Source organism: Harpegnathos saltator, unplaced genomic scaffold (genome assembly GCF_003227715.2).
Source record: "Harpegnathos saltator strain DR-91 unplaced genomic scaffold, Hsal_v8.6 scaffold104, whole genome shotgun sequence".
Taxonomy (NCBI): Eukaryota; Metazoa; Arthropoda; class Insecta; order Hymenoptera; family Formicidae; genus Harpegnathos; species Harpegnathos saltator.
In genome coordinates, this window is record NW_020229878.1 from 210,837 (window position 1) to 225,193 (window position 14,357).

General features: G+C 45.0%; 3 protein-coding genes across 3 annotated transcripts; all 3 read left to right on the forward strand.

Annotated features, from left to right (window-relative positions):
- The first annotated feature begins 165 nt into the window (after window positions 1–165).
- LOC105182388 (uncharacterized) lies at window positions 166–2,621 on the forward strand. The gene is made up of 5 exons (XM_011139766.3): window positions 166–640; window positions 774–1,235; window positions 1,351–1,698; window positions 1,807–2,098; window positions 2,207–2,621. Exons 1-5 carry the CDS (start codon window positions 461–463, stop codon window positions 2,458–2,460), a joined length of 1,536 nt encoding a protein of 511 aa, XP_011138068.1. The 5' UTR covers window positions 166–460; the 3' UTR covers window positions 2,461–2,621.
- Window positions 2,622–2,731: 110 nt separating this feature from the next.
- Window positions 2,732–6,526, forward strand: LOC105182415 (dynein intermediate chain 2, axonemal). The gene is made up of 10 exons (XM_011139825.3): window positions 2,732–2,969; window positions 3,074–3,235; window positions 3,663–3,921; window positions 4,014–4,267; window positions 4,351–4,510; window positions 5,056–5,248; window positions 5,306–5,441; window positions 5,495–5,641; window positions 6,096–6,311; window positions 6,381–6,526. Exons 1-10 carry the CDS (start codon window positions 2,778–2,780, stop codon window positions 6,459–6,461), a joined length of 1,800 nt encoding a protein of 599 aa, XP_011138127.2. The 5' UTR covers window positions 2,732–2,777; the 3' UTR covers window positions 6,462–6,526.
- Window positions 6,527–6,962: 436 nt separating this feature from the next.
- On the forward strand, window positions 6,963–13,896 carry LOC105182387 (jouberin). The gene is made up of 7 exons (XM_011139765.3): window positions 6,963–9,040; window positions 9,572–9,717; window positions 10,146–10,502; window positions 10,775–10,930; window positions 11,267–11,715; window positions 12,525–12,942; window positions 13,157–13,896. The coding sequence occupies exons 1-7, from the start codon at window positions 7,480–7,482 to the stop codon at window positions 13,781–13,783; spliced, it is 3,714 nt and encodes a 1,237-aa protein (XP_011138067.1). The 5' UTR covers window positions 6,963–7,479; the 3' UTR covers window positions 13,784–13,896.
- Window positions 13,897–14,357: the final 461 nt, after the last annotated feature.

Here is a 14,357-nt window from a genome sequence, read left to right on the forward strand (position 1 = left end):
GGAAAAAATTAAATGATATATATATACACATATATATCATTAAGTCTTTATTATATATTATTCTTAATATATAAAGATATTATTCTATTCTCTGGCTTATATGTCTATTTCATTGTCACATTTGTGTGTGTGTGTGTGTGTGTGCGCGTGCGTGCGTGCGTGTGTGTTATTAGCGGTGTTTTTTTGAAAAAGAAAAATGTGAGTTATTGAGTGACTCGCTCGTATTTGGTATAATAATGATAGAACAAGTGAAAAGATGATAACTCGTGTATTACCGGTCAAGTATCGCATAAACAGACACTTGTGGCAATTGTATTGCCATCTGTTATGTGTCGCATGTACGAAGGTTAACGCTTTGAACGGCACACGCGAATACTTTATTCCTTCCATCCACCGGCATTTCCGTGTGTAATAACGACCTTTGTTTCTTTTTCATCAGGGTCGCGAAGGTACGGGAGTAATGGACCGTGCCTTCAATTTGTCGGGCTTGCGGAAGTTGCTGCACGACACTCTGCTGACCACGGAGCAGGTGAAAGAAATGCTGAGAAAGAACTGCGAGGAGGCGGCGTTCGCTTTGAAGCCGTGGCCGGTGAAAATTGTCGAGAAGCGAGAAGATGAGTGCACTTGCAATTGCAAGAAAGTATGAAAGTAATTTACATACGCGAATTTTCCCGGTGTTTCTAGATTTACGATTCAACGTTTTTTTTTACATATACGCTCTTTTGTCAATTGCCTTGATTGCATCTCGTCACCTTCGTCTCACCGTTGACCAGGTTGCCGTAGAGAGCGAAGTCGAGGAAATCGCCGCGGGGATAGACATGGCGATTACTCTGGCGCAAGATTTACGAGAGCAGGTGAAGCTCGACGTGGCGTTTCAGAAGAGACCGTCCAAGAAAAACCCTTTGGGAAAAGCGTCTTTATCGCCTGCTGCGCCGGGTAGTAGCGGCCGCAGAAACATTCTGCATACAAACGTCATGACGCAGAAAGCAAACATTGCGAAGAGTGTTGACAGCAGAAGGTCGTCGGCTGCTTGCCAGAGCGGCGCGGTAGCTTCCGTTGCTCCGAGAAATATAAGCGAGAAAAAACAATCGAGAGCGTCGCCCGCGAAGAGCATCGCAAAGCCGAAGAGCGAGAGGAATTTTATCCTGGAAAACAAATTAAACGTTAAAAAGATAATTGCGCTGAATAAGCCACAAGCTGACGCTCGTGGCTCTAATAATGCCCCCCCACAAACTGTGCGTATGATTCATATTTCGTTCGAGAAAGAGAAAGAGAGTGAAACACAAATTTTTCTGAGATATCGAACGTAACATCGTAACACTTCACACCGTGCGCGTTTTCTTATTTCAGTCGAGAACATCTCTATCGCCGGCAGCATTGACTCCCGAATTGAACAGCTTGATACACAAAATGGCGCAAAAATTTACGGAAGGTGCCTTAGCTTCTTCCTCGGACGATAGCAAGACTAACAATTGCCCATTACATGATAATAATCAATTCGTTGATACTGTTTGTCGCACTGTTATGATAAACGCAGCCGAAGCGCTTCGACACTTTAAGGTGCCGAGCGAGATTGTCAAAACGTTAGAAGCTACCCACGCATTTTTAGAGAAAACTGACGCGAGAAACCCGAATGTTATTGGAGAGGATAAAGCTGAGAGGTCGATCGGTAATTTTCTAAAGGAATTTGAAGCGATGGTGAGTAACGCGGCGTAGGCAGGAAGGAGCGCTGCTGAGGAACTGTGCGAGAGTCCAAAGCTCCCTCATTTTCATAGCTGAATTATTTTGTTCTCACACACGTTACAGAACACATCTGTACGAGAAAGCTTGAGAGAAGCGTCGCCGTTGATCGAGGTGACACATGAGTCGATTTCATTGCTCGGCGATATCTTTACCGGGAAATTAGATCCGATGCAACTGAACGACGTGCGGAAGTGGATTAAAAAATCGGAGGCTATCTCGAAACCGTACAACACCGAAAACCTGACCGAAGATCATCACATCATTGAGAAACCATCTTGTGACATCTCGTTTCCTCTGACAAGGGAATGGATGTCGAACGGCGTCTGGAATGTCTCCTGTGTGAAACAATTCAAATGTAAATTCCACTTTCGTATTGAGAACAATCGAATCATAACGTACAGCGCGTCCGTTTGATTTTCGCTTGATTTTGACTTGCTCCCGATATTTCTTCTGTTTATTTTAGGTTTCTCCGAAGCGAACTGTATAACATACAGCGACGAGAGGCAATTATTGGCGCTATACGAAGCGATGCAGAAATTACAACGTACGAAGTACTTGAACGCGTTGATTCAGACTGTATTGCGCGACGTAATACCGGCGATTAAATCGCATATGGACCCTGCGAGCGCGGAATACGCGCGAGCGTACAAAACGATGTTAATCCTTTGTCAGGGTTTGAATCCCCAAGTGCCAGTTTTAGTTAAGACCGATAGTTAAGCCTTGCGCACGCTACGATGCACACGTGTGCTCTGTGTTACTATAGTAACCGTTATATATTTGTTTAGCTAATTCATACAGCCACTTCCTAGGGCCACAAACTTGCAGAGTTGCGGTACTATTAATAAGTAAGCAAATAAGGATTATCATACATCAATAATCAAGTAGATGAGAGTTTCATGTCATACTAAGATCCCTCAGTAAGTGTGCGAGCAATAAAATTCCAATATGATGCCATATTTTAACAATATCGTAGCAATATCGTAGATCCTCGTGATCTCTCCTTGTATCCTGTGTATAATTTTCAAGTTATCCTCATGAACAAAATGGAATACGCGGAGTACGCTTACACGAAGAAGAGAATTAATTACGGGAAGAGATGCAACTTTTCCGATGTCGACACGATCGAAGTAGAAATCAAGTCAAGTCCGGGACTGATGAATAATTATGTCAGAATGGATCCTGTGACGCATGCTACACAGTGTAGTAAAATATATGCGGTTCACGAGGTATACCTTCAAAGGATGGAAAACATCTCGGTTTTACCAGCACGTGTTTATACACTTTAACATTCAAACGTTCGTACGAATATTTCATCTCGCCTCATTGTCAGGTGAACACGACAACTGCGACATTCAGGGACAATAAGATGTTCCACTATGAAGGTGGCTGGCCGAAGGACATCAATATGAAGGACCTGGAGCAGACGGTTAGGTATAGACGCAAGATCGAGAAGGACGAACTCTACATTCACACGATGCTCCAATTGTTGCCTGTAAATTGTGAATTCTCAATCTGAATTTCTCACGTCGAGTGTTGGCTTTTTGCGTTGGAATCACATCTCCCAGACAATCCCCATTTATCTTTCTTCCTTTTTTCGTTTCCTTTTTTCTTCTCTCTTGCTTTTTCCTTTTTTTTTTTATTTTTATTTCTTTCTTTCGTTTTCTCCTTTTTCTTTTTTTAGAACTTTTTGAACTTTTATGTTAGAAATTCAATAAACACGCTTATCTATTTATGAATCAAAGTCATCCGGCACGTCTCAGAATGGCCTGAGACGTGCTGGCTGACTTTGTCATCGGCGTTTTAACTGTCTCCAAATCAATGCCAACGCAAAGAGCTGAACCCACGCTGAATTGTTATTCCACGACGTTCGCGCAAAACTTTACTCTCTTTCTTGAAATCTCCATTTCAACTTCATCAAGTCGATGGAGCACTGCATACTGCAGAACAACGCTTGTAACATTTACGAGCAGTACTTCGCCGACGTGGAGATGACGCCGTTGATACAAAGAGCGTTCTCGCGCACAGTGAACGTGTACCGCGATCCGTCGAACGCGAAACGGCAGGTCACTCATTTATCATGGTCGCCGGATCAAGGCAACCGCTTCGCGGCCAGTTACTGCAACGTCGACTTCAAGAAGAGCTCTGGCAGCAATTACACCTCATATGTCTGGGAAGTAGGTGCGTTGAGCACAGGATCCTACTGAGATCGAGTGTGATGTGTCGTCTAATAGTATTACAAGATCATGAAAGAAGGAAAAATCAAATCGCAGAGAACCCGAACAGCGCCTACATGACGTTGACACCCGTCTGCCCGCTTCTGACGTTGGAGTACAGCCCCAAGGACAGCAACACCCTGGTGGGCGGCTTGATGACCGGACAGGTGGCCTGCTGGGATATTAGAAGGGGACCGGAAGCGGTGGACACCAGCTCGGTGGAATTCAGCCATAGAGACCCCTGTGATAAGGCTCTGTGGATTAACTCGAAGACCGGTACCGAGTTCTTCAGCGCTTCGAAGGACGGACAGGTATATAATTGTCAGCCGATTGTGCACGGTTAACGTTATCGTTAACAATAAGATAACGCGTTAAAGAGAATATATACTTGCAGCTAAAATGGTGGGACACCAGGAAGATGCAGGTCCCAACGGAGACGTTAGTTATAGACTTGCTGAAGCCTGAGGAGCAGAACGTCGACAAGGCGATTGGCATCTCAGCGCTTCAGTTTGAGCCGTCGATGGGGACGCGTTTTATGTGCGGCTTGGAGAACGGTATCGTTCACTTGTCACAACGTTGGATCATATTTACATTACGTTTATATTCCAGAGAGACAGAGACACAAACGATTGTCCTTGGATCACTTAACATGAAGAAAGTTAACTCATTAGCGACTCATTAGTGTCCTATTTATGCGGTGTTCTTTTTTGAATAAAGTTGAATGAGATCTACGGGTAAATAATTTTATTTTTATTGTATTTTTACATTTCCAGAGCACCAGATATCCACCAGGTACATCTACGTCCTCAACAAAAATAATCTGTCACACTAATCTAAGACTTCCAAGTGCAAACAAACTGATCCTTTCACTATAGATATTTGATAGGAAATAATCATGACCTTTAGTGGATTAAAACGCGTCCGCAGCTGTTTTGAATTTTGTAAACGATAGTTTTCTATTAATACGGATAATGAATTGGACTGGTTTTATATATTCGAAACTTGATATTGATGACACGAAAAGAGGGCACATTTGTATAGAGTTGGGTAATTATGGGTTTGCTTCATTAATAATGCGAGTAATTTTCGTTTCGTTCAGGCGTAGTAATCTCGGGCAATCGCAAGGGCAAGACGTCGGCTGAGAAGATAGCGACAAGATTCAAAGCGCAGTACGGACCAGTCATCAGCCTAGAGAGAAACCCGACGTTCGTGAAGAACTTCTTGACGGTCGGCGACTGGACCTCCAGGATCTGGTCGGAAGACTGCAGGGAATCCTGTATAGCTTGGACTCCGTAAGTTTGAGAACAACAAATCCTTGGTCTCGCCAGTAAGATTCATCATTCTTTCAGCGGTCATCGAGATTTCCTCACAGGCGGTGCATGGAGCAGCACACGTTACTCCGTGTATTTCTTGATCAAAATGGATGGCACATTGGACGTCTGGGATTTTCTAATTCAACAAGACAGCCCGGTTCTTAGTGTCAAGGTATGAAACTACTTTTGTACTCGAGCGTTCATCGCTGTACAATTTGTTTGAAGGTTTGTGACGAGAGCTTAACGTGCATACGACCCCATGAGCAAGGACAGCTGGTCGCAGTCGCGAACAAAAAGGGTGCGATGTACCTGATCGAATTTTCGGAAGCCTTAACGGTCAACCAGAAGAACGACAAATTGTTGTTAACCGCAGTAAGTAAACTTTGTCAGTTAAAAAAAAAATGTTCTAAAGGTTATAGGAATTATTTATCAAGCGCTAACACTTAAAACAATAATACAAAAAATGGACTAATGAGAGTCGATCGCTAGTTTTCGGGCGATAATATATTATTTAATAGAAAAATTATCTTATGGGCAAATTTTTATTTTTTATTAAATAACATCGTCCAAGAAAACTAGTGCTTTATTCTTATTGGCCCTTTCTTTTATATTAATTCTTCATCTCAGAATTCTACATTTATTTTACTTTGCTAGTACCTAAACTATTGTATATGCACATTGATCGCTATATTATTATATATTTTATATTATATTATATTAACAGTTAAAATAAAAGTAAATAAAAACAGTACTATATTAATAGTAAAAAGTAACACTTTTTACTAAACGCTTTCTCAGTCTTTAGTCACATAATTGATTGGTTTAGCTATTTGAACGTGAGACGCGTAGGGAGAAGGTGATAGAAGCGAAGAACAGGGAGCTACGATTAAAGATGAGGGCCTTTAAGACACACGGTGAGCCTGACTTGGTTGATTCTTTCACGAAGGTGGACGAACAGGAAGATTCGAAGGATACGTCCGGCGATTTGAAGAATACACTGATAGTACAATATGAACAAGACTATGAGAACCTGATCAATGCGGTAAAGAGCCTTTTACTCCGATTAATCCCATAAAATCGGACTTTTATTTAACGCTAATAACGCCGGCAGGAATTATCCCGGGAAGCGGAGGTGAGTCATGTGGAATTGAACAACAACAACGTGTTGCAGGACGGCGCGATCATGAATTGAGACGTCCTCGTTTCTCTCGCAGATGTTTCACTGCTAGACGGAATAAATTTGCATATTTATCTGTATCGCTCTTGTCTCTCTCTCTCTCTCTCTCTCTCTCTCTCTCTCTCTCTCTCTCTCTCTCTCTCTCTCTCTCTCTCTCTCTCTCTCTCCCCCTCTCCCACTCTCCCCCCTCTCTCTCCCTCTCCCCCCTCTCTCTCCCCCTCCCTCCCTCCCTCTCCCTCCCTCTCTCCCTCTCTCCCACTCTCCCTCCCTCTCCCCCCCCCTCTCTCTCTCTCTCTCTCTCTCTCTCTCTCTCTCCTCTCTCTCTCTCTCCCTCTCTCTCTCTCTCTCTCTCTCTCTCTCTCTCTCTCTCTCTCTCTCTCTCTCTCTCTCTCTCTCTCTCCTCTCCCTCTCCCTCTCCCTCTCCCTCTCCCTCTCCCTCTCCCTCTCTCTCTCTCTCTCTCTCTCTCTCTCTCTCTCTCTCTCTCTCTCTTGCTTCTCATCCATTGTCTATACTCCACACATTATTCCGCCTTCTTTCTCTTTTCAATCTCCTTCTTCCAGATGTGTGTACGAAAATACTTTCGTATTGACAACGTAAAAGTCATGTGGGACGATCGATGAAACACGGGAAAAACTGTTTCAAACTGCGAGGCTCGCTCACACACGGCTACCATATCAATCGATTCACCAGCGTTCCACGCGAACAATCAGGTGTGGGAGTACACTCTTGTACCGCCGCACCTGGCCGCCGCGTTTGTTTGTTTGTAGTAACGGGGATCGCGACGTCGTCGGCCGTAAGCCGCCCGACGAATCAGCGCGGCGGCATTCGCACAGAATCGAAGGATAAAAATGACATCGACGAAGACGGTAACGATGACAGAATCGCGTTCGGCGAAGCACGCAGTTATTAGCATCGAGAGAGTGATGAATCGATCCGCAAGTGGAGCGCACGCGATGTTCTCTTTCGAGCGAGCATAATCGCTGAGCCAACTCAACTCATTTTCCATTCCGCAAGCACACAGTCGATGAAAAGATGGCCTCAAAGGGCAGGATGCTAAAGAGATCGCGGCATGTGTCGTCTTTCCTGGAAGACTCGATGGAGAACACGACGCCGTCGAAGGCAACGATGAACGTCGTCGTGGACATTCACCACGAAGCCAGCCGCTCGCAAGGAGACAACGAGAATGTCCCCGTAGTCCCCGAATCCTCCGACGAAAAGGCAGTTAAGCGATCTGACAGCTTCAAAAGCTCGTCGAAGCGAGCGAGTGAGGTGCCCGGTGACCGTCATGTCGTCGTAACGAGGACTCGTCTCGACGAGACACGTGACCGTGTGACATTGGAATCGTTCGATCTAATCGAAGAGATCGGGACGCCCGGGAAGAACTCCAGGACACCGGAGCTCGAGCCTTTCCCCGAGGTTAAGCCACGCCGGAGGAAACAGTGGAGCACTGTGAACGCCGCGAGTGAGACGGAGGACAACTCGAAGAGGCAACCGCGTAAACGCTGGTCCAAGGACACTAGCGTGATCCGGCTACCTGAAACGCGCGACGTGTCACCGTTGACCGGCGGCGACGAGGATCAGCGTAAGCCGATTCCGGCGCCGCGGTCTAGCGTGCGACGGAATGCCTTCTTCTTCGACAACCCAGCGTTCGTGTCGGAGAACGAGGAAGTCCTCAGGATCGAGACCGATCACCGACGGGAGAGCACGAAGATCGAAATGAGGAGGATGAGCGACCGCTCGTCGAAGATTGAGGACATCGAGGAGGTGCGGACGAGCGGCGGCACGTCCAGCGACTCCCTGAAGAAGAGCGCTCAAGGGGCGAGCGCGAGGAGCAGACGTGAACGTCTCACGGACAGCGACGCTCGTTCCGCGAGGACCAGTAGGTCCTCGAAAAGCAGGAATAACAGCTCCGACGAGGTGAATTCGACGTCGAGCCTGGGGAAGGTCACTGATATTCAATCGAGCTCGACCACTTACAAGGAGACGTCCACGTCCACGAGCGACAAGCAACAACCGGAAGCAACTCAGGATCGATCGCTGAGGAAAAGGGAGCGATCCTTGTTGAGGAAGAAGGACGTTCTTACGAATGACGACAAGGCCAGCTCGTCCGCGAAGGATGCGCGATCCAATGCTGACGCTGAAACGGACACGAGAGTCCGGAAGAAGAAGAGGAAGAAGCGGCGACAAGGAAAAGAGGATAAGCAGGACAAGGAAAAGGACGACAAGCGCGAAGACGCGGAGATCAGGTACATTTCAGTGACGGTGCACAGGACAGACCTGCTTGAGGTGGATTACGCGAAGGTTAAACGACCGATGGTGAAGGTGCACATCGTGAACGCACACACGGGCAGTTATCTGAAGTGTGGTGCAGACAACAGCGAGAACACGAGCGTGTCCTTGCAGCCGATGATCACCGGCAAGTTCGACTTCAAAGAGAACCGGTCGATGATACCGGTCTGGGAGGAGGAGCTCATCTTCGAGCACGATTTCAACGCGATCACGAGACGCGACGAGGACAGCCAGGTGGTGATCCTCTTTGAGGTGATAGATCCGCTGAGTTTCGCCGAGGCAAGCTTCAGTTACGACAGATTCGGCAAGTCTCACTTTACATCGGTAGTCTCATTGTCAATTTCATTAATCCTTTATTTATTATCCTTATTTAAAACCTATTTCGTAATTCTTTGTTATGCTATCGTTAATTTTTTAAATGATCATTCGATGGTCGACCTAGGACCCCCGGTCAGAACAGGAACTCCTCTTACGCGAAAATAAGTCAAAGATATAACGCTGAGCAAAATATTCTTCTTCTCGCGCGCGAGGCTTAGTTTCTTCGAGAAAATCACTTTTGGATATTCACGGAATACGCGAATACGCGAATACGCGAATTGACTACAGCACGGTTCGTCGGATGATAGATTCGAACGACCGACTAAAAACAGACATTATGTTTGTTTGTTATGTCGTATATATGGCTGCAATTTATAAGATATAATGCAATAAAATGCAAGATACACTTGAAAATGCCGTTTGATCTCCGATACGAGATCTTCAAGGGCTTCAAGGGAAGCTTCTGGTAGCCCACAGGCTCATTATAAATAAACAACATATCCCTTTATTGTTTCAGGTAGCGAAGGATGCTGGCACAAGATAGCCTGGGCGTTTCTCAAGCCGTTAGGATGTAATGACACTCTTCACACGGACAAGAAAGTACGATTGCAGCTTTACAAGCCCAGGCGAAGTTTTAAGAAATACGACAGGCGCAGCTGCGAGGTATACTCATCGTTTAATTATCAATAAGTTTTCGGACCTATTGTTATTGCATTTTAATTACTTGCAAAAAGTCCGTAAGCATTTAATAACTAAGCAGATGAAATTACATCAGTTAAACTCAACTTATATTTATTTACTATATATCTCGTTTACTTATTGTAAATATAAGTTGAGTCTAACTAGTATAATTTAACTTGCTGGGCTATTAAGTGCTTGTAGACCCTTTGAGAGTAATTAAAATTATTTTACGTAAATAAAATTACATTACAATATACAACAATCGTACTGAGAATAAAAAATCCAAGATGATACATTAAAACGAACATACTTTTGAAAGACTGAAGATACAAGCTTCGACGATTTCGTGTTTTTCTACATACTTACGATACTCGATTCTTTGCATTGTACGTGTGTGTCTGTGTGTATAGGTATACACATGGTGGCAGTCGAACAATAGATGCAAATACCCCAGCAGTCTCTTTGTGACGGTAACTTCCGTGTCACCCCCGAAGATCAAACCAGTGCTGTATCAGCAATTAACGATGAAACATGTCCCTGACACGTGGAGCGAATCGCAGGAACGCTCAAATACGCGCATCTCGACTGCCGTCAGTTTGCCGAAATGGGCGCGCTTGGCCGCCCAGTCGTGCAAAATTCCGAACGAGAGGGTGTTTGAGACGGAAGCGAGCGAAAACGGATGTTTCTATGTGGCGTTCAGCAGCGACGGCAAGTATTTGGCTTGCGTCCATTCCGAGGAGTACTCTTATCCCATTGTCGTTTACGAGGTGAATCCGCCGAATGAAATTAATTAAAAATTAAAAAAAAATATTTACATGTTGCGACCTTTTTTCAATTTTTTTTATCACTGTTCCTGATTTTTTTCTTGCTGTTTCTTAAGCAAAACCAACATGCGTTATATTCGTACCTTGAGCCAAGTACAGGTTGAGGATTCGTACCTTGACTAGGTCTGATTTCGTAACATAATAAATTTCGTACTTTAACGCGTATTCGCGATGAAACTGTACCGAGTTCGCGTGATCATCGTCGCCGATTTCAGGTCGAATCCGGCAAGACCCACGTGCGATTTTCCGGCCACAAGACTTTCGTCTATTCTCTAAGTTGGTCTAGCGACGATCGCTGCTTGTTGTCGGCGTCCGCGGATCAAACAGCGCGTATCTGGGATGTTCGCAATCGGACTGTACAATATGTCGAGGTAATCAGACAGGAACACTTCCTTTAACATCATCTGAATAATTAAATTTCTAAATACATATTAAAAAAATAAAGGGTGGACCATTTAAGTTAATGGTGTGAAATATCTCAGAAACGAAGCGTCGGAGAACACCTATTGACCTTTGAAAATTTCAAAATAATCAAATTAACAAAAGTTAGGGCACTATTGTAGCAATATATTCTTGAGACCAAGTGTCTTCCTTAACCATCTTCTTTAACGATGAAAACTTCTTCAGAAAAAAGTCGCTCGTAATGTTCGGGCAAGCAAATCAATTCTCGCCCATCCAACTCGCTCCAACTGGATCTTCACTTGCAGATGCTTCCGCATCCCACGTATGTGTACTGCGCCAAGTATGGACCCAGCAATACGACGATCGTAGCGACAGGGTGTTACGATCGTGTAGCGCGCGTCTGGGCGTACGACAAGCGGTCGCGGAAACGGGTGCTCTGTCAGGAGTTGGAAGGTCACGAAGGCTTCGTCAACTCCATGGTATTTTACAAGAACGGTGATTTGATCACGGCTGACAGCGTGGGTGCGATAATCGTTTGGTCGGCGCGGAGAAACAGCAAGATGCCGTCGAAACGGGAGTGGTGCATCGCGAGGAAAATAAAAGTTCGCGAGATCGAAGGAGTGGTCATCAACACGATCGCCTTGCACCCCCTTGAGTCCAGGCTTTTGGTGCACTCGAGGAACAGCGGCTTGCGAACGTTGGACCTCGCGACCTGCGTGGTTCTGCAGAGATACGACGGGCTAAACAATCAAAGGTACCTGTGGACACTCAAGGACACTCAAGGATACCCCTTTACCTTGCTCGATCCGCGGAATCCGGCAGATCGATTTTCCCGGCATTTTTCTGCACCACGAGAGCTTCGAATACCACAAAAATTTCTATCTACATAGAATTCCTTAACCGGGCATCATTGCGGTGATAAAATGTTACACGCACGTTGAGATAAGTCATGATAATCCGAATATTTTTGGTCTAGTGTAAGCTAGACCAAAGATATTCGGTTTTAGAAAAGTAGTAATTTTTATGAAATAAATAATCTCTTAATACAAGTAATTTGATGAGATATTTAATGGATTTAGGAACGTTTCGGGCCATTATAATTCAGCTTCAACGACGCCGGGTTAAGGTAGATGATGAATTTAATTCTTCAATTTCTCAGCAGAAGAATATGTATTCGCACTCAACCGACCGCAAAATGAAAACTCCCTTACCTTTAAGCGATTTTGAAAGATTTTGAACGAGAATATCTGCAAATTTCGGAGAGTTTCAGGGAGACGGTTAGTGTGTCTTTGAAATATCCTTAAGAGATCTTTTTCGGATAGATTTCGTCTTGAGCAAAATTCTTGCCTCATCTAGACAAATTCCGAACCTTTCTACTTGAAAAGAGACTGACTGTCCCGTCATCTGTGATCTTTGTAATGCAATCCCTCCCTCTCTCTCTCTCTCTCTCCCTCTCTCTCTCCCCCTCTCCCTCCCCCCTCTCCCTCCTTCTCTCTCTCTCCCTCTCCCCCCTCTCTCTCTCTCTCTCTCTCTCTCTCTCTCATTTCATCTATGCACCTACAGGATTCAGACAAAAGCGTGCATCTCCCCATGCGGCAGTCTAGTTTTGTGCGGCGGCGAGGACTCCGTGCTAAACGTCTGGCATTTGGAAACGAGCGAACATCTCGCGAAATATACGAGCGAGCGTGACTACCGAGCGGTCACTTGTGTGGATTACCACCCGTATGACCACGTGCTAGCGTATTCTGGTTTCGGAGGTCCAACGGCGGTGCGAGTGTTGAGATTTAATAAAAATACGAGCAACAAAGACATTGGTCTGACGATAATATCTGAAGCGGGACGAATATCCAAGGACGGGAACAATACAACCATACACCCATACAGGGATTATATATCCAGATATATACGTAGACCTTGGTCATCGAGCATTTATAGCGAACAATCGCGTGCTTTGCTCGCACAATTAGATTTTCCCGATACGGTGAGTAAAAAATCAGCGATTAAACATTGCGATAATGGCATATAATGTTACCGAATGTATTGCTCTTGATGTTGTATATCAATATCATTTTAGAAATTTTATAAACACTTATAAAATATTCAGTAAAACTTGGGTGTGATTGGGGGTGGAATGCGAGAAATCGTGAAATCGATATTCCAAGATGTTAATCTAATGTACCTTATTTGTTACGAAGATTGCTAGGAGTATACCGGCAACCGCACCGATATTGCACGATATGCGGCAGGTCAGAAGAGAACTAGATTATCGTACGCTGTATCTAATAGAAATGATGGCAGAAACACCACCAAGGCGCAAGTTGAGACAATTCAATTTGCGAAGACCTCGCAATCCTGAGCCGCCTCGGCACATAAACTACGATCACAATTGCGACACGACTATGGACACCGAGGATGGATCGAACTTGAATGTGTCACCAACGGGCAGGAACGGGCAGCAGAAATTCATCTTCCCTGACATCGCGCGTCTTAGGCTCGACGACAATCACGATGTGCACTCGACTAACCGAGAACATGATCTCCCGTTACATTTACGCCGGGACGTGACTCACGCAATTAGCGAGACAAGCGGATCGGAGACATCGCGCGAAAGACTCAGCGCACGGAACAGACTCGATACATGTGCCACGAGGGCTACGGGCTACACGGAGGATGTCGAGACGGGACGGGTGCATCGATTTGCAGACACTATTGCAATCGATATGGAAGAAGACGTACAAAACTCGTACGCTGTCGAGCGGGCTCCCAGGAGCGAGAGCTCGCCAGATAACAGCGGCGGCACTTTTGTTATAAGCAGGAAATAAGTGAAATTATATGCATGTTGCATATAACATATGATAATGTACGATACAATTGTAAATGTACATTGCGCAAAATAAAAATTGGATTTGTTTGTTTCTGAGAAATATCATTCATATATATTTGTCATCTAATTTCGATTAGACCATTTTGATAAATTTATACTTTCCCCTATAGTCGTTAAATTCTCCCTCTCGAAATGGACGCGATATTTCCCGTCTGCTGACGGGCCACGTGGAAATATTTGTGCTCGTTTCTTCCCGTCTTAATTATTCTTTCGTTCAGGATCGTTTAGGACGAGAGCAATGCATGGTCGCGAACAAGACCATGTTGGCGAGTTGGCAGTCGAGATACGCACAAACGTTAGAGACTTTCTAACGAAAGAACACGGGCCAAGATGGTATTCAAAAGGCATCAGAGCCTCTCGGGGCCCCAAGCATGGGGCCCCACATGATCACATGAACGACAGTTGCCAGTGTGCAAGAAGAAGAAGAAGAAAAAAGGAGAACGATCCGCCGCTACTCGTGTTTTATCTCGTCGCTCTTGCGTTAACATACTGATCATGAGCGAAGTTACTTT

Bases quoted from the DNA above. Each gene is read 5' to 3' on its own strand.
- LOC105182415 (XM_011139825.3), top strand. From the start codon at position 2,778: ATGAACAAAATGGAATACGCGGAGTACGCTTACACGAAGAAGAGAATT. The intron at 4,268-4,350 runs GTATATAATTGT...ATATACTTGCAG, and splicing joins GCGCTTCGAAGGACGGACAG to CTAAAATGGTGGGACACCAG. The intron at 5,249-5,305 runs GTAAGTTTGAGA...TCATTCTTTCAG, and splicing joins TCCTGTATAGCTTGGACTCC to CGGTCATCGAGATTTCCTCA.
- LOC105182388 (XM_011139766.3), top strand. From the start codon at position 461: ATGGACCGTGCCTTCAATTTGTCGGGCTTGCGGAAGTTGCTGCACGAC. The intron at 1,236-1,350 runs GTGCGTATGATT...TTCTTATTTCAG, and splicing joins ATAATGCCCCCCCACAAACT to TCGAGAACATCTCTATCGCC. The intron at 2,099-2,206 runs GTAAATTCCACT...TGTTTATTTTAG, and splicing joins CTGTGTGAAACAATTCAAAT to GTTTCTCCGAAGCGAACTGT.
- LOC105182387 (XM_011139765.3), top strand. From the start codon at position 7,480: ATGGCCTCAAAGGGCAGGATGCTAAAGAGATCGCGGCATGTGTCGTCT. The intron at 9,718-10,145 runs GTATACTCATCG...CTGTGTGTATAG, and splicing joins ACGACAGGCGCAGCTGCGAG to GTATACACATGGTGGCAGTC. The intron at 10,503-10,774 runs GTGAATCCGCCG...CGCCGATTTCAG, and splicing joins ATCCCATTGTCGTTTACGAG to GTCGAATCCGGCAAGACCCA.